The 18,518-nt window shown below is 37.5% G+C and overlaps 3 protein-coding genes across 6 annotated transcripts; all 3 read left to right on the top strand.

Annotated features, from left to right (window-relative positions):
• The first annotated feature begins 589 nt into the window (after window positions 1-589).
• Window positions 590-1,090, top strand: LOC132316571 (F-box/kelch-repeat protein At4g39550-like). The gene has a single exon (XM_059815047.1). The coding sequence runs from the start codon at window positions 590-592 to the stop codon at window positions 1,088-1,090; it is 501 nt and encodes a 166-aa protein (XP_059671030.1).
• Window positions 1,091-9,019: 7,929 nt separating this feature from the next.
• Window positions 9,020-16,600, top strand: LOC132267026 (uncharacterized). Of its 4 annotated transcripts, none has more exons than XM_059768057.1 (2): window positions 9,020-10,276; window positions 16,058-16,585. In XM_059768057.1, the coding sequence occupies exons 1-2, from the start codon at window positions 10,044-10,046 to the stop codon at window positions 16,428-16,430; spliced, it is 606 nt and encodes a 201-aa protein (XP_059624040.1). In that variant the 5' UTR covers window positions 9,020-10,043; the 3' UTR covers window positions 16,431-16,585. The 4 variants fall into 4 exon arrangements, 2 of the variants coding, with proteins under 2 accessions (XP_059624040.1, XP_059624041.1); XR_009468824.1 differs by lacking the exon at window positions 9,020-10,276 and adding an exon at window positions 12,291-14,729 and having other exon boundaries at window positions 16,058-16,600; XR_009468823.1 differs by lacking the exon at window positions 9,020-10,276 and adding an exon at window positions 12,291-14,889 and having other exon boundaries at window positions 16,058-16,600.
• LOC132316570 (F-box/kelch-repeat protein At4g39550-like) lies at window positions 9,352-9,837 on the top strand. The gene has a single exon (XM_059815046.1). It carries the CDS (start codon window positions 9,352-9,354, stop codon window positions 9,835-9,837), a length of 486 nt encoding a protein of 161 aa, XP_059671029.1.
• Window positions 16,601-18,518: the final 1,918 nt, after the last annotated feature.

Below are 18,518 nucleotides of genomic sequence, written 5' to 3'. Positions count from 1 at the left end.
GTAAAACAAATTTAATTTAAAGTATTTAATGAAAATTATTTTATATTTTTTAAAAATCTAAAAATGTAAAGAATTTTTTTACCCTTTTAGAATAGTATATAGATTTAGTGTGATTAATTTGGTACATTTTAGAATTCCAAGCTGAATTCGAGTTAACATTTATAATAATTATTAGATGTTATTTAATGAAAATTATTTAATATAAAATATTTAATAAAAATTATTTTATATTTTTTAAAAATCTAAAAATGTTAAGAAATTTGTTACACTAGTGTATATAGAAGATATAGATAATAGATATGCATATTGACTTAAATTTGAAAAATGTTAAAGAAATTTGTTATAGTGTAGATATAAGAAAGAAATTTGTTATAATGCAGATATAGATATAGATATAGATATAGATATAGATATATGAGGGTATATATGACCCTCAAGGCTCTCATTAATTGTTCCAATTGTGAAACCCAAAAATCCATATTTGGTTCTTGATGTGATGAGGTTCCGAGACTCAAATTAATCTTCGTCGTCGGTGGTTGAGAAAACTGTCTATATTCGTTTGTCTAAAACCGACTATTATGGAGGAGAGATGGACTGGTACGAAGTTCAATTATCATCAAGCAATGATAGAAGAGAAAGGAAAATGGAAAGGAAAAGGAAGAGAGTAAGAGAAGATTCTCCTCCTCCTCCGTTTACAGTGGCGATCGAACCGATCTGGAAGAAGGTGGAGACTCCATTGTGGAGCTGCTGTGTCGCTCTTGGCTCAACCATTTATAGTATTGGTGGTTGTGATGAAATCGATGGCTATTACTCTGAGGAAGTCCGTGCCGCCGATATGTCATTGAGACAGCTTAGGTATGTTGCTCCGATGACCGCTACGAGGTCGAGCCCTCACGCAGTCACCGCTGATGACAAGATCTATGTCTTTGGCGGTCTCCACGGCGACAGAAAAGGTCCAGAGATGGAGGTTTTCGACCCGATCAACAATATGTGGGAAAGTATCACTGCACCTTCACATCCAATTATGTCTCCTGATTACGATGATGGATTCCTTGTAACTTATGATGAAGCATCAAAAAAACTAACTTGATGTGACTCAAGCAAACCCGGAACCATATTAGTAAGTCGCTCAAACTCAGTAATAAATTCACGAATAGTGCCTGTTTGAGAGAGTTTGGCTAGCGAAGCACAAGGGTCAATATGTTGTCTAGACCCAAAGCGTGTACATATTTCTCGAGAAAATTGTTGCCAATTCAAAATACCAAGGGATTGTTTAATCCAACGATACCAAGAAATAGCATCTCCTTGAAGATGCACTGCAGCCAATGGAACCATTTGTTCATCTAAAATACCATTGAGTAGCTGATATTGTTCGGCTTGAAACAACCACCCTTCAGGATCAACACCATCAAATTTTGGAAAATTGATTCGGAGAGTCCGACCTTGAATAATTGGACCAGCACACTGATCAACATCATCGCCACGTTGTATATTTGGATTAGGGTTGACATCATTTTGAAGAACATGCTCGTCACGTTGAAGCGGTCGAGTAAGGGTATCACCCTGTACTGGTATGTGATCATTACGTTGGGGACGAACATGATTTGTTTGGCCTGCTTGTCTATCTGTTAAGGCCAACACAGCTGCTTGAAGTTGCTGAAAACTAGCTTGATTATCACGCACTATCGCATCCATCCTAGCAGTAAGGGCAGCAACCTGTTCTTCAAGTTCCTTCACCGTCATATTGATAATACTAATAAGAGGAAAGAGAAAAAATATATATATATATATTTGTTTTGGGCAATCTCAGATCGAATGCTCTAATACCATTTCGATAGAGACCTAGACCCTAAAGTGATCCGTTGATTGGAGATCAGCCACCAATAATCCTTTGCATTGGGGATTAGCCACTAAAGTTCTTACTTTTTATTAAATTCAATACCCTAATTCTATTACAGTAGCATTCTTATATAGATGAATTAAGAAAATAAATAATGAAATAGCATAGTACCTAAAATAATTAAATACTAAAATAATTAAATACTAATTAAGAAAGAAGACGGCCTAATTGGTATTAGTTTCCTAACACCATCTTTGACACCCGGTCTTCCGGCCACCTTTGTTCGCACCAACATTACCAAAAGACAGCCACCGTTGCTTGCACCTACAGTACGTAAGGCGATGAAGCTGGAGAGAGAAAGAGAGTGGGAAGAAGACCCAAAAGATGGTGTTGGAACCGTTGTCTGGCCTGAGAGGTTACAGAGAGAAAGAGGGGAGAGGAGTGCCAGTTAGATGCCACCTAGGATTCTGCCTATGAAATTGGCCAAATCAATCGGCATAAATATCATTTTCCAACATAAAAAGGTAATTCATTTAGTTGGAATTCTAGTTTATTCCAAACACCAAACAAAGCGTAATGATTCCCTTCATCTGTATCCGTTTTATACGCTGTTTCCATATAAATACTGCTTCTTTTACCTTGGGACGATCCCTACTCACCCTAGCTATATTAGTAGTTAGAGGTATTAGTGGCATTCTATAAATTCAAACTTGGCCACACTACACACAATTGTGCTTTGGTTGTCCTCACAACAAAGGCCACACCATGTATATATATATTGGCACTGAACAGTCGTTTTGATTAAACCCATCTCACGAAATTCTTTATTTGGTTGGTATATATTATATGTATATGTATAATAATGAATCTGAAGGGGCGATCAGAGGGATGGGAAGGGGTTGACAAAAACTTGCGATTAGAGGGATTGGAAGGTGTGATCTATCGAATTCAATCCAGGCATGTATGTTCTACCCATTTCGAATATCTACAGGGATGAGATCACTACTATTGGTGGAGTTCTCTAACTGTGACTTTCAATTCGATGTTTTTTAGGTCGATTCCAATGTGATTGTCATTTGGGTTGTTAAATTCTGGGTTCCGGTCGGTGTCGAATTTGACAACGAGGAGGGGGCGACGGTGGCGTTGGAGAAAAGGCCGAAGTATTGGCCGGATATGGCGCGGGGGGGGGGGGGGGGGGTGAGGTGGAGTTGGAGAAAAGGTCAAAGTATTGGCCGGAGATGGCGCAAGGGGGTGAGGTTGAGTTGGAGAGGACGAAGTCGGGACTATAACTAACCTCCTGAAAGATGGAGAAGACGAAGGAGGTAGAGAAGGAAGAGATGGTGGTGGAATTGGAAGTGGGTTTCATTGGGATTCGAGATCGGTGGAAGACTCGGCCGATTGAGAACTGGTTGGAGTCGTTAGTGAGTCTGATGGTGGAGGACTCGAGCCGAGCGTCGTCGATGAGGTTGAGGTTGAGCTCGACGGTGGCATTGAAGGAATTGAAGAGGAAATATAGGGCAAAAGACGAAGGGAGGAGTGTTAGGAGGAAGAGGAGGAGTGTTAGGAGGAAGAGGAAACATTTGGATAGAATTTGATGAGAGAGAGTTCATCTCGTGGCTTAGATTTGAGATATAGAATATAGGAGTTGTGTAAGAGTCATACGCATTTTGAGTTTCTGATAATGTTTTTGATTTGGTAAATTTTCATATTCTTACCATTCTCTTATATAAAGAATTGGAAGGAAAAGTCAACTTGAAACACATATATGATGCCTTTTATACATATAATATATACACATAAAACGACAGCATTTTGTGTTTGGTGACTTAAATGTCACCAAGGGTATTTTAGTAATTGGCAAAATATTTATTTTGGATTTTTTAATTGATTTGGTATATCAGAAGGGTAGTTTCATCCTTTTATCATAAACATGGTGCAATTTGATCAATTTTCATAGCGTTGGGATTTCTAGAGTAGATTGAGAGTATTTGATACAAAAAGTGATAGTATTGAGGTTTGGTGAAATTTATCCTTTTTATTATTCATTTTTTATTTTTCATTTTCCAATCGCTCCTCACTTTGTCTCTCAACCCCTCTCTCTCTCTCTACCCCCAATCTCTCTCGTCGCTTCTCGCTTTCTCTCTCGGCTAGGGTTTCGTAAGCTCTATTCGCTTCTATTCTCTTGCTGCTTTTTTTTCTTTATTCATTTTCCTTCGCTCTATTCTCTCGCGGCTAGGGTTTCGTAAGCTCTCTCTTTGCACGTCAGATCCTCTCTCTGATTATATATATATATATATATATATATATATATATGTATAGATTCATGGACTTGATATCTATAGTTCTTTCTGTTGGAAACGGCATTAGAAAACGCAAACTTTGGAAGGATTTTTAAAAGATTCCGCTAAGAATTTTTTGCGAATCTATTGACGAGCGTGTTCCTCTCTGCGAGGAGATGAACGTGGTATAGTTATTTTCTCAAATCCGTTTCCGGGTGAATGAGAAATTGGCTCCAAAGTAAGTGATTTATAAAGCCTAAATGGGTGTGAATAAAGTGAGAAATGCTTGTCCCACATCGAAAAAGTAGCAAAGCAACCTTGAGTATATATATGTCTAGTATGGGATTTAGCTTTGGGCCCAAGGGCACCCAAGTTTTTAAGAGGGGGAGGACCTAGGCTAGCCTAGATCCGAACCAACTACCACACACGCGCGCGTCGCCCGCCCGGTCCGGGCTAGGGCGGGGCGGGGCTTGATTGTGAAATGGGTTTAACTTTTTACACAAAGTTGGGATGGGCCTGTGTGGTTGAATTTTATTTTGTTGCTGGACTTATCAAAATGGGCTGAATTAATGGCCGCCGAGTTGGATTGTTTGCTTGCTGGATTGGACGAAATTAAAGGGCTGGGCTGGATCAGAATTAAAACGGCTTGGGTTTATTTAAACCATAAATCAGTTTTATTTTTGAACCAAGGGTTGCACCCTTTACAAATTAAAAACCACCAACAGATTTTTAATTTTGATTGGTCAACAATGGTTGCACCTATTCGGACTATGGGTGCACCAATTCAGAATAGGCACCAACAAGCCTATAAATACCCATCATTGGGTTCATTTTAATTCACATCAATTCAGAAATCTTCTTCTCTTCTTCTAATTCATCTTTGTTCGGTTCAGCCACTGGTTTAGGTTCAACCTAAACTGGTTTGGATTGGGTTCGAACCTTGGTCTCCGAGTTAGGGTTCAATCCTGGTTTCCGAGTCTGAGTTCAACTGAGAGTACTACACCAAGCCGGTTCGCCTATTCCATTGGTTTGAAGTGCTACTACCAAAGGAAGAAAAGTCGTTGTATCCTGGGAGATAGACGCCGAAGAGTCCGTTAGCGGGGCGTATCTGTCTTAAGGCTATAGAATTAAATTCTAGCCTCGACTTTAACAGGTTCTTTTATTTTATAGTTTTATTTTCTTGATATTAAACTATATAAATATATATAGATTATTATAATAAATATTATATTTACAAATAATATTTAAATAAATTATACTATAGTATATGATACATTTTTGCTCCACACTTTCTTTGTACTTTTTGATTTTTAGTTTTTCGATTACTGAGTTTTATTCAATAATTTTTTAAAGATCTGTGAATCAAAGGGTTAAGTGCAAAAAACCCCAAACTACTATCGATATAGTGCATATCAGTCCCTGTGTGGTAAAAAAAAAACCCTATACTATCAATTTGGTGCGATTGGGTCCCTGGTGGTGTAAAATGATGATAATACCCTCACTTCAGTTGAATAAATTAATGATTATAATACAAGCCATGTAAAATGACCCTTTTGTCCAAATTTGTATAAAATGGGGTTTGTTTGGCAGAAGGATAATATAAATCTCAAATTGTATAAAATTGGGATAACCTAAACCTAAATATAATTAAATCTAAAACCAAACATGCCCTTTCATATTTTAAAATATAAATAAATTTGTCCTTTATATATATATGTGTGTGTGTGTGTGTGCACGCACGCACACCATATATCATTAGGGCAAATCTATGGGTTTTAGGGCAAATCATTTCAGCCTCAGCCTCCATGGATGTTCTCGTTCTCAACTCTGAACTCCCCACCCCCCCCCCCCTCTCTCTGCAACTGCAAACTACAAGAATCAGAAGTTCAAAACCCATATATTTTAGTTTATCTATCTGCTGCAACAATCAAAAGTTCAAAACCCATATCGGCATATCATTTCAGATTGTTCAAAAAATCAAAACCCGTATCTTTCAGTTTTCATTGCCCGTTGTTCCAGTTTGGGTTCGCTGTTTTTTTTATTTATTTTTTTTTGTTTTTTTTTTTTTGTCTAAATCAATGATTAATGGGCATTGTAAATTGGGGAATGTGGTTGAATGCTTTGTGCCAGATAAATGAATATGAGCAAAAATAGTGAAGGGATTGGGGATTAAGATAAAAAAAAAAATGCCATCCAAATAAAAGGGAAGGCAGAGGAAAAAATTGAAGATGCGGAGGAGGATATGGTGGAGAGGATCTACACTGGCGTTTTTTTTTATTTTTGGAATCAATTTTTTTTACCTCTTTTTCATCCACAAGCCTGCTTGTACATAACCAAATCTTCCTTTGGACGAAAAGAGCAATTCTGACAAGTATTTTCACTCTAAATTTGCCAGCTTCACTGATCAAAAACCTTTAACAACAAAATTAATCGAGAATTAACCAGATATTTCAGACCAAATGTGCAACTCTTAAATCACCAAATACAGGTACACCACTATCTCCAAAAATCGTCATGGCCGTGGTCACCACCGTCATGCGCCACTAATCGTCGCCATGAACCTACCGTCACCGTGAACCACCTCGCCACCGTGATTAAACCTGAACCTCGCTACGAACCAACCTCGTCATTGCCATCGGAGTTACAACGATAGGGCATCAGATCTACTCGCACCACCAACAGGGGCACGTCACATTCACGCGTTACCCTCAGTATCACGCACCCGCCGCCCTCTGCTATTCTCGTCCTCAGCTCCGCTGCGACTGTTCACACCACTCTAGAACCCTCTTCCTCTTCCAAGAAAACCTCTTCTTTGACGGCGCCGCCTCCGAGCTCTCCTCCACACTACCAACTCGCTCACAGATCCAAGATCCTCCAAGAACCGTCCTTCACCGTCCTCATCTCTGCCAGACTCTTGCATCGCCGTTTCTCTCCACCGTTCTCATGAACAGGAAATATAGACAGAGAAAGAGAGAGAGCACATACGTGTGAGATTTGAGGGAAACGGGTTTAACCCGCAAAAATGGGTCTTGCCCATCTTAATGCAGTTTTTTAGTTTTGGACAGGTGTCATTCTCAGAGGTGGCCACGTCATCAGGGAGGATGAAGTTCATCCTCCCTGCGCAGGATGTGAGCACTATTCAACATAGTATGGGGGCCTTATATGCACAAATGCTGAGGGACTTTTATGCACATATGGTGAGGGGCAAAATGGGAAACAAAAGAGTAAAAATGGGGTTTTCAGTTTTACTTTTTGTAAAAAGTTGTCAGAGGGACCGGTTATGTACCTTTTTTGAATTTTGTGGACTTGCATGCACTTTTTCAAAAAGCAGGGACTTGTTTTGCACAAAATCTATATATGAGGGGTTTTTTTTGCACTTAACCCGTGAATCAAATTATGTTCCGGATCTTCCATGTTTTCCTTTTTCAGTTTGAATTGAATTTTCTATACAGATATGTTGTGATATTGTTGTTTCTCTTCGATATTTTATGCTGTAGGTATATGTGTTTGTGTAATTTTTATTATTGCGTGTGATTAGGCATGAATTGAAACTTTCTTTTTGGGTTTAAGCATTGGTAAATCACGATATTCATTGTAGGTTTGTATTTATGATTTCTGTTACGATCTAAATTAGGTTCACTTTTTTAGATTTATAAAACGATATTTTTAGAACTTTGATCAATTATATGACACAAGTTGTGTTCTGATTTCCACAGAACCCTTTTTAAAATTAATTGGATTTTCACTTATTATACAGGTTACATTACCGCGGATTATTATGGGCTTGTATTAATCATTTTTGACTCATTAAAAGCTAGTTGTTGGCCATATTCCATATATCTTGAACTACACTTCCATTTAGCTTGTATAAGTTGTATAAATTTTATTTTATTTTTTTCCTATACAAACCATATATCTAATTCCTACACATTATTCTTGTCAAATTAGTATTTTTATTTTGTATTTACAATGATTTGTGTGTTTCATACCCATCAATCCTCCTAATGGTGGGTCTAATGGGTGAGGAGCAAACCATGACCACATTATCCAGAATTAAATTCTTAAATATTTCTATAAACTGGTCTATAACTTTTACATATGAGGATTGGTGGTTGTCATTGTTAGGCTTTTTTATTTATGGTACAGTTGCTCTCCAATTAGAAACTGTTCTAACTTGCTATCTTTGGCCTTCATGTTCAACACGTATGTGTAACCCAATTTCAGTTCTTTAGCTTCTCTAAAATTTTCAAATGTTACCAAATATTTACAATTGTAGATTATTTATGTTTGATTTAAAATGTAACTCTGATTTAGATACCTCTTATTCTTGGTTTTTATTTTTTATTTTTAAGATAAATACACAAACTTGAGGCGGCTTGGTTGACGATCGAGATGGCAACAGCAGACCCAAATCCATCTCTGGTTCGTGAATCGATGACGGTCCGAGACCCAAATCAATTCCGAAATCCAAATCCATCTATGGTTCCTGAATGGATGACGTTCGAAGACTCAAATACATCTCCGTTGGCGTCGGTGGTTGAGAAAACTGTCTATATTTGTTCGTGTAAGGAAAGATGGACTGGTACGAAATTAAGTTAAGCAATGAGACCAGGGAAAGCAAAAGGAAGAGATCGGTGTGTTTCATACACATCAATCCTCCTAATGGTGGGTCTAATGGGTGAGGAGCAAACCATAACCACATTATCCAGAATTAAATTCTTAAATATTTCTATAAACTGGTCTATAAATTTTACATATGAGGATTGGTTGTTGTCATTGTTAGGATTTTTATTTATGGTACAGTTGCTCTCCAATTACAAACTATTCTAACTTACTATCGTATTTATAGTCCAATTTCACTTCTTTAGCTTCTCTAAAATTTTCTATTCTTACCAAATATTTATTTATGTTTAATTTAAAATGTAACTCTGATTTAGATACCTCTTATTCTTGGTTTTTTGTTTTTTTAAGATAAATACACAAACTTGAGGCGGCTTGGCTGAAGATCGAGATGGCAACAGCAGACCCAAATCCATCTTTTGTTGGTGAATCGATGATGTTCCCTCTGGTTCATGAATCGATGACGGTCCGAGACACAAATCAATTCCGAAATCCAAATCCATCTATGGTTCCTGAATGGATGACGTTTGAAGACTCAAATCCATCTCCGTTGGCGTGGTTGAGAAAACTGTCTATATTCGTGCGTGTAAACACAACTTTTATGGAGGAAAGATGGACTGGTACGAAATTAAATTAAATGAGAGCAGGGAAAGGAAAAGGAAGAGATCTGGAGGAGAAGGTTATCCTCCTCCGTTTACGGCGGTAATCAAACCGTGGGAGAAGGTGGAGACTCCAATGTGGAGCTGCTGTGTCGCTCTTGGCTCAACCATTTACAGTATTGGAGGTTGTAATAACATCTATGGCTATTACTCTGAAGAAGTCCGTGCCGCCGATATGTCATCGAGGCAGTTTAGGTTTGTTGATCCGATGAACGCTGCGAGGTGGTACCCTCATGCAGTCACCGCTGATGACAAGATCTATGTCTTTGGCCGTCTCAACGGTAAAGGTCCAGAGATAGAGGTTTTCGACCCAATCAACAATATGTGGGAAATTATCACTCCACCTCCACATCCAATTCCGTCTCTTAAGTACAAAAAGGATCTTGTCAAAAAGGATTATCTGTGCTTCGATCCGCACCAAATGCCTCCTTGCCTGTGATACAAAAGGTGGTTCTTGGCAGTCACTGGACTCTGCTTTTGATTTCAAGAGGAATGAAACTGGAGCGGCAGTTTTGGAGAATACTCTGTACTGGATTTGCAAAGTGAGAGAGCCCCGGGCCGAGTTAGTTGTGTATGATATGGATCTCAGAGTGTCGGCCAGCACCACTATCGTAGGTTTAGAGCGTTTTATACTTGACAGGACATATGATAGGCCGCCTCTTGTTCATTTCCGTGGTAATGAGTTCTATGTCATTTGGCGTGATGGAAGATACATTGGCAATGGCAATGACGAGGGAGAGGGAGAGGAGCACCAATCTCTGGTTCGTTTCTAAACAAGTTGATAGGCAGAACCGGAAAATCCGAGTGAAAGCTCAAGTTTTCTCCACCAAAACTCATTTACTTCCTAGACTATATGCTATCAGGAATGCAGTGGTGCGGTAAGTGATTCGCACACCTTTTTTTTTTTTTTTTTTTTTTTTTTTTCTTTTTTTAAAAAAAGAACTTTTACATTTCCTCGCCCTGCTCTGTTGAAAAGTTTCTTTTTGGGAAGCTGATCATATTGCTGTAAATGTTTCCAATACTCATTTTCTTTTCAGAACTATAATTACTTATCTATTTTATTAACTTATCAAAAAAAAAAAAAAAAATTACTTATCTGTTTTATTATGTTTGATAGTTGTAAGGATCTAAACCCTAGGTGCCCATGTAGTGTCTCTAAATGTTTGTGATCTAGACCTTGAGGGAGTGTGAATATGCTTTGTTGTTTGGATCAACTATATAACCCAACCAACGAAATGTACTATATGAAAGAAGTTTACATTTAGATTCAAGTTTCCAAACTCTAGAACCCCTGGTTACTCTTTGACATAGATCAATCCACCAAATTCTCCACTTGAGTTTTCAGGACTCGATTCGCTGGTCAACTGACTTTGTTCCTCACGAATCTACTTTATTCCCTAGTTGTCTACCAAAGTATCTGAATGATTGATTATTGATATTAGTGTGGAACATCTCAGATTAACTTTGTAGTAATTAGTAATTACTAGATGTCTACCACAATCCTATTTCATTTGTTATCTATAAATATATATTTAGAGTCTTCATTCTTCATTCTTCTTTTTTTATTGTTCTTTGATTCAGATATTGAAACTTTTGGGATATTTACTCTCTTTAATTAGAAAAGAGTCAATTTAGCTGTATTTGATCTACTGTTAATTTCTAACAAGATATTGGGTAAATTTTAAAAAAGAAAAACCCGAACTATCAACCTGTTTGCAACAAACTTCTCTGAACTATTTTTACAGCCAAAAAACCTTGTATCAGAATCATGCAAATGACCCCTCTCATTGGATCATCAATTGTGCAAAATAACCCTCTCCTTTGTAGTATCTAGCCTATATTTTTTATTTTCTTAGTCTTTTCTCACATACTCTTAGTTTGATGTGGATTCTATAGTAATACCACTAACTATATCTTCACCTATTTCATCATTTTATAGTATTAGTGAGCATGCATTCCCAGTCTTTTCCCCGTGCTCGTCTATCAGTACCTATTTTCTATCGCATCTAGATGCTAATTTAGTGCCTCTTGCCAATTTCTTAGAGCTTTTGGCAGTTGATGCAATGCGACTCTAGAAGGAAACAAGCTAATATTTACTCAAATACTAATAAAATTCATCTGGAGAGTAGATTTGTCTGCATATAGACATAAGATTGGAGGGAATGGAAGCAAATGCTAGAGCTGTCTTTTGTTCTCCCTCTTATCCAATGGAACTAAAAAAGGAAGTTAATTTACTGGAATATTATGAACTCAAAAAAATTGAAGCTTTGCATTGGAATCTATTAAAGAAGAATCTAGAGATATTGAAACTGTTTTCTTGAAAAAAGAAAGAAAGAAAGAAAGAAAGAACATTACTAATGGCTATAATCTACAACCTAGTGGTATTTCCTCACCTTCCAAAGTTAAACGTCGATGGTTCAAGTCCTCATAAGGGGTCAAAGTGGGTCTGTGAAAGTATTTCTTGTAAAAAAGGAAGGAGCTAAATTGAAAGCATAGACAAATACATTATTGAACTAATCAAACTTTGACAATGATTGATCTTCTAATAGTGATAATGTTGATGCTTTTGTTGCTTGTGTTTCCAATAGCGGTGACATAATACAGCTAAGGTTTTTTTATTATAATAATAATCTATTTATTATTTACCAAACCTTCTCCATCAAACTTCCAGAGATAGCTGGTTTTCTAAGAAATTTATTTCATTTGAGCATATTACTTGGCTTAGAAAGAGTCTCCACCCCGAAGTCTTAATTCAAATACGCGACTATATGTTTCTTGTTTAAACTATATATCAATAATTGAGATGGAAAATAGAAAATCTATCTTAGTGGTAAGAAATAAGATTCTAAACAAATAATTATTTAATTGTATAAATATTTTATATTATTTTACTATAATGAATTCATTTCATCATTCTTTTAATTTGATTTAATATTGGACATGATTTGGAAAAAAGAGAGGATAAAATAGTATACAAATAATAATTATTATATTATAAACAAAAAATAGCAAGTATTGAAAAATTAGCACTTTAAGAGCAGACACGGTATTTAGAACTAGAGTAGAGGAAAAACTTGTGGAATAATTTATTTAGAAAATCTTGATAAGATTCTTTGACAAGGAGGGTCTTCTTGTGATAGAACAGGATAAGGTCCCCCATACCATTTTTTTTCTTTAGTTGGTTGCTCATATTGCAAAATAATGGTCTCTTGAAGTATCCTTGTTTTCAATTAAAAAAGGTCGTTGAGAAAAGAATGTTAATTTTCAGAAGCCAAATTCTTTTTGAAAATTAAAGATTGATAAAAATTTAAAAGATTTTGAAAGGAATCCTATGTTGTTTTACATATGGATGATTCTAGAGACCTAAGATTTACATGTTTCTAGGGAGTCTCTCTTTCTCTCTCTCTGGTTTACGACAATTCATTCTGCACTTTTAGGATAATTTTTGTAGTTTTAAAAAAGGTTGCTAGCAGGATCTTATGTAGGATTGATGTGGGGTTTGTTCCCTTAAATTTTAGAAATTTACGCAATAGGAGACCCTTCTGAGGGTGAGGACACTCCTATTGGGGTGTTTAAATTGTTTATTCTTAGCTCACTTTTTTTCTGGGTTGTTGGGAGAAATTGTAAATCCTTAGAGGTGAGAGTTGAGTTTTTGGACATATTGAGAGATTAGGGGCCCTATTTGGCTCTTTTATTATTCCTTGGGCTGCTTTCCACATTTGAATGCCTTCTATGTCATATATTACTTATAAAAAAAGAAAAAGAAAAAGAAAGCTGAAAATATTCTCTGCCTTTGATATGAAATGACATGTTTGACCATACATTAATATAATGCTAAGAAAGTTTGCCCATTGTGCACAAATCAACGGATATTTCTTGAAAGCACTTGTTGTGCTCAAATGGTTTTGCCATATTCTTCTATTCTTTAGCGATCAAAATTTTGCATATAATCTGCAACTGACATTCTACCTTGTTTTAGATTGATAAGTTGATCACATAATTTGTCATTGTAATTGGCCGGCATTTTTATCCTTCACAGCTCAGCATTCATATCTTGCCCTATACTGGTGAGCTGCTGAAACCGTTGTATTCACTAAATTATCCTTCCTCCATCTGCTCCTACTCCTCTATCCACATCTTGTACCAACCACTATATAGTCTTAGTTCTGTTTGTGGAGTAGCATCTGCGGAACTCTTTTAAAGCAGCAGTTGAACCCCACGTCCCACTATCATTTCTGCCACTTGAGAATACCCTCAACTGCCTACACTTTTCAATATCAAAGAAAGCCAATCCCCTGTCGGAGCCTTCTTCCTCCACCTCTGCAGTACATGGTTCCTTACCCACTCTTCGCTGCATTAACCTGACTGGCTCAACTCCCTCCTCTTCTGAACCACATGCAACTTTGCCATAATTCGGTGCCACACACCCTCTGAGGATCTAGCCGACCAAAGCCTCCCACCATGTTTCCTGTACCAAACTTCTCAAACAGACCAAGAGCAGAGGGTGTAGAAGAAGAGAAGTTCGTGGGTTTGAGTTTACAACCCATTTTTTGTTTCTCAGCCCCTTGGAGTTTCCACTTAAGGGAACCATGTCATATAAGTCTTGGCTTGTATTGATCCTTCACCTTCTCAACAGGATTGGGCTGAGGTTTTCTTCTACTGTCAGGCCCAACCCGCTGGAACTCCCCATATTTCTTTTACTTTGGAAGAGTTATATTAGTCCCGGCCCATTGCTCCTTACAGTTGAAGCCTCCCCTCTTATTGATACTTCTTTTGGGGTCATTCTTCATTACCTGCTGCTGTTGTTTCATGTGCGCTTAGTTTAAGTCTCGAAAACCACTCTCTGTTTCAACATATGGGCCCAGTTATAAAGGCCCAAACCTATTAAATGAGTCATGAACTACTGGTTCAATCTTTCTTCACACATGATACTAATTGGATTGTCCTACAAGACTTGGCCCATAACATTTGAGACTTTTGATGCCCCATTACAGCCTATCCCACCTAAATTTTAAATGTGCTACCTCAACTCCTTATCCTCTTTTGCACTGACACGTAATCCCCTAGCTGTCATCCACCCATTATAATTGATGGGATCGGGATCCTTCGCCACATATACAACTTTTTGTAACTCCCTTTCTACGCACCCTCTGCATGTGATGCCCATTTCTTCCCCTTTCTTGCATTTTGGCTGCCCTCTGCAACTCGATTGGTTGAGTTTCCTTTCCCACCCTTCCCCTATCTCTTCGTTTTACCTCACTCGCCATCATACGCAGTCAATGTTCCTCCTTAATCAACTTGCGTTCGTCCCTTCTGCCAATAGAGCCCACAGTTGGTTTGGTTTGGAAAGCATGCTACTTTCTTGAATACTCTTTTGTTGCAATATCATGATTTATGGAACTTCAAATTGTTTTAGGGGATCTTGAGAGCTAAAATTTCGAAAGTACATTTCTAGGATATCATTGGCATTGCTTGGACTTGGTGAACACTTGTAGGTTGATTTGAACTTGTAAAAAGCCATTTTGAAATAAGTTTGGGGGGAATGTTATTTTGGACTTAAATGTGTTTAAACTTGAACCAAATTATCCTTTGTTGTTAAGTTCAGGAAATTTGAACTTAAAATGCCATCTTACTTGTCATATATCTTTATATTTCATTTGTGAAAGCTTGTAAGGGCTTGAGTTAAAAATTGACATCTTTGCCTTAACCGGCCATTGTTTTTTTATGCAAAGGGGTAAGATTCTCACTCTTCTCATTCTGTACCATTTGTATACTTCAATTTTGCAAAGAAGGGGGTCACATGCCATAAGTGACAACATTTTTGATATCTTTGAAGTGTACAGAGGTCGCGAGCCATAAGCAATCATTTTTGTTCTCTATAATGCTTAAAAGGGGTCGCGAGCCTTGAATGATCAAAATGTCGTAGTTTTGTTGCCAAAAGGAGAATGGGATTGTTGTTGTGAATGGAGTTGGCATATTAAATTGTGTATCAATTATCCAAATGCTTCAAATGTTGCATTTCATGTCTAAGATTCATTTAGAAACTTATGTATCATCACTTGCTTAGGATTGAAGTGTAGTTAACCATGTCCTGCACTTATTTCTCTATTTCATGATGTATATGCTTTCTGGAGTTCTAAATAGACTTTACCATGAACTTGTTTCCTCCATCTCATCTTTTTACTCCATTGGACTTCATGATGAACATTGTAGACGTTCTTGCTTAGGAAATGATAGATATCATCCTAGGGTCTACATGATTGAAATTTGCAAAATCTCTTAAATTTTAGGTTTGTGAACTCACGTTGCATGCCTTGTGCACATCACATCCTAGGCTTTTCATATTGGCTACATTCTGACAAATATTTTCAAATTGACTTTTGTGATTTTCTCTTTACTACTATTGCACCCTCTTGAATGCTCAAAATTGTTAATGTGCCATGATCCTTTCTTGCAAATTGAAGCATGTGTTAGTTCTAAATTTTCAGAAAATGGCTTGAATGCTATTCTTGAAGCTTTCTTGTTAAATTCTTGCACAAGCATGCTCATCTTTGTATATTCTCTGTTTCTATCTGATTCAAGCATGCTTTGTGTTATTTTTTATTCTCTTTCCATTTTTTGGAACTGTGCATTGATATTTATATTGTTATTCTTTCCAGGAGTCGGCAACACACATCCTTCTCCACACAGCAGCATCAAGAGCAACCCATCACTTCTCAGTTTCAGCCGGGCTCATCTTCACATCCTCCTCAGGATCCACTGTCTCAGTCAGACTCGCTCTCCCAGTACGCCAGTTCTGAATCCAGCTTTATGAGCGAGTTAACTCAGCTCCAGTCAGACTTTACTACATTCAGCGCTTGGATGGGACGGAGGGCTGATGACCTAGAGAGGGGTGTGACAGATATGAGGAGGGACATTACTCAGTTCCGTATGGAGGTGCAGCTTACACTAACTAGATTTCGTGAGGAAGTTACAGATATGCTTCAGCAACTTACAAAGATGATTCAGCCACCACCGGGCGGGACTCCATGATTTTGCATTCTCTATCTCTCTCTCATTTACTCTGTTCTTATGTGCTCCTTCGACATTATTTAACATACTCTGTTATTATTTTGGGGATGTACTTATTAATACATGTGATATTGATTTTTGGATATTTGTCTGGGATACTTTTGGTTATTTTTGATATTGTTATATGCATGATATCCTTTTTTTTTATAAGTAATAATGAATTAAAAAAGGCGTTCGAGGGAAATGCATTCCTAAGACATTAGTAGAACCGAGAGCTAAGACCCCAAAGAATCCAAAAAAGTAATTAAATCATCAAGAGTAATATGAACTTCCTCTTCACATAATTAAAAAGAGAACGAATAATAAAAAGTTTCAATATCACCATAAACGACTTCTTCCCTTCGAACATTCAACTATTTCTCTTCTTCCAAATGCACCACCAGACGCAATGTGAGATGGTTCTCCAATAATCGCGTACACCCCTACTCACATGACATCTTCTCCAAGTATGAATCGAGTCCTTATAAGAATATGGCATCACACCCAATGCATGCCAAACAACCTAAGAATAAGATTCCAATAGTAGTGCGCCATGGGGTAATGCATTAGGAGATGATCAACTGACTCCCCATCTTGCTTACAAAGATAACCCCAATTAACAAAATAATTTCCCCTCTTCCTCAAATTATCAATCGTCAATATCTTGCCCTAAATAGCGGTCCATACAAAGAATGTCATCCTAGTTGGAGCCATAGAGTGCCAGATGGTCTTCCATGGGAAGTCAAGGCTGACAAAATTAGACAGACATAAGAGCAAAGATCTTACTTCAAAGTGAGCGTGAGGAGAGGGAATCCATATCAAATTGTCATAACCCCTGCCAATTCTTTTCTGCCGATACAATTGATTCAAAAAAACACTTACCTCGTCTAACTCCCAATTCTAAAATGAATGCCGAAAATGCATACCCCACGTAATCTCACTACTATCAAGCCGATAACAATTAGCTACATAGGTATGTTTATCAACTGCAATACTGTATAATATGGGAAATGTACGAAATAATGGCTGATCCCCACGCCAAAGATCTTTTAAAAAACTGACGCAACTACTATCACAAACTTTGAATCTGACATGTGGGGAAAAGACATCACATCCCTTTCGAATAGATTTCCACGCCTCTACTCCTCCCACAAGAGAAACTGGATGGGTAGTCCAACTGCCAACATTTTCCCCATACCGACATGAGACTAACCTTCGCCAAAGACAATGTCTTTCCTTCCCATATCTCCACAATCATTTTTCCAGGAGAGCTTGATTAAAAGGAATCAATCATCTAATACTAAAACCACCCAACTTCATAGGCTTGCAGACTTGCTTCTATCTGACAAGGTGATACTTGAACTTTTCTCCTCTTCCGCCACAAAGAATATCCTTTTGAATTTTTTCAATTCTATTAGCAACGGAGCATGGAATTTGGAACATAGATAGAAAATATGTGGGGAGGCTCGATAAAGTGCTCTAGATAAGAGTTACTTTACCCCCCTTAAACAAGTATTACTTCTTCCATTCTGCCAACCTCTTTACATACCTATCAATCACAGAATCCCAGCTCCCCACTATCCTGGAAGAGACCCCTAGGGGCAAACCTAAATAAGGAATAGGAAAGGAACTCACCCTACACCCAAGTACTACATCTAAAGAAGAGATATCCGAAATTTCCAACTGAAACAAGCACACTTTTAGCCACGTTTACCTTTAGCCCGAAAAGCACCTGAAAACAAACCAGGATGCACTTCAAATATCTGAGTTGAGACACATGTGCATCACAGAAAACCAAGGTGTTATCTGCAAAAATTAAATGAGAGATCTCCACCTGATGGTTTATATCTCTTGCCACCATGAATCCCTTGATGAGACCAAGATCCTCTGCCCTGCGCATAAGTCTACTTAAGCCTTCCATAATAATTAGAAAGAGGAAAGATGATAAAGGATCACCTTGTCTTGTACCCCTAGTGCACAAAAAAAAAAAAAAAATAGCTGGAGATTCATTCATAAGAATTGAAAACTGGGTAGACGAAAGATATGTCTCAATCCATTTCCTCCATCTAC

Source organism: Cornus florida, unplaced genomic scaffold, assembly GCF_030987335.1.
Source record: "Cornus florida cultivar Cherokee Brave unplaced genomic scaffold, ASM3098733v1 CherokeeBrave_3.0.0_Hap2_Chr07, whole genome shotgun sequence".
In the NCBI taxonomy this organism is placed as follows: domain Eukaryota; kingdom Viridiplantae; phylum Streptophyta; class Magnoliopsida; order Cornales; family Cornaceae; genus Cornus; species Cornus florida.
Note: the sequence above shows the minus strand (reverse complement) of the source record. Positions and strands in the feature narration are given on the sequence as shown.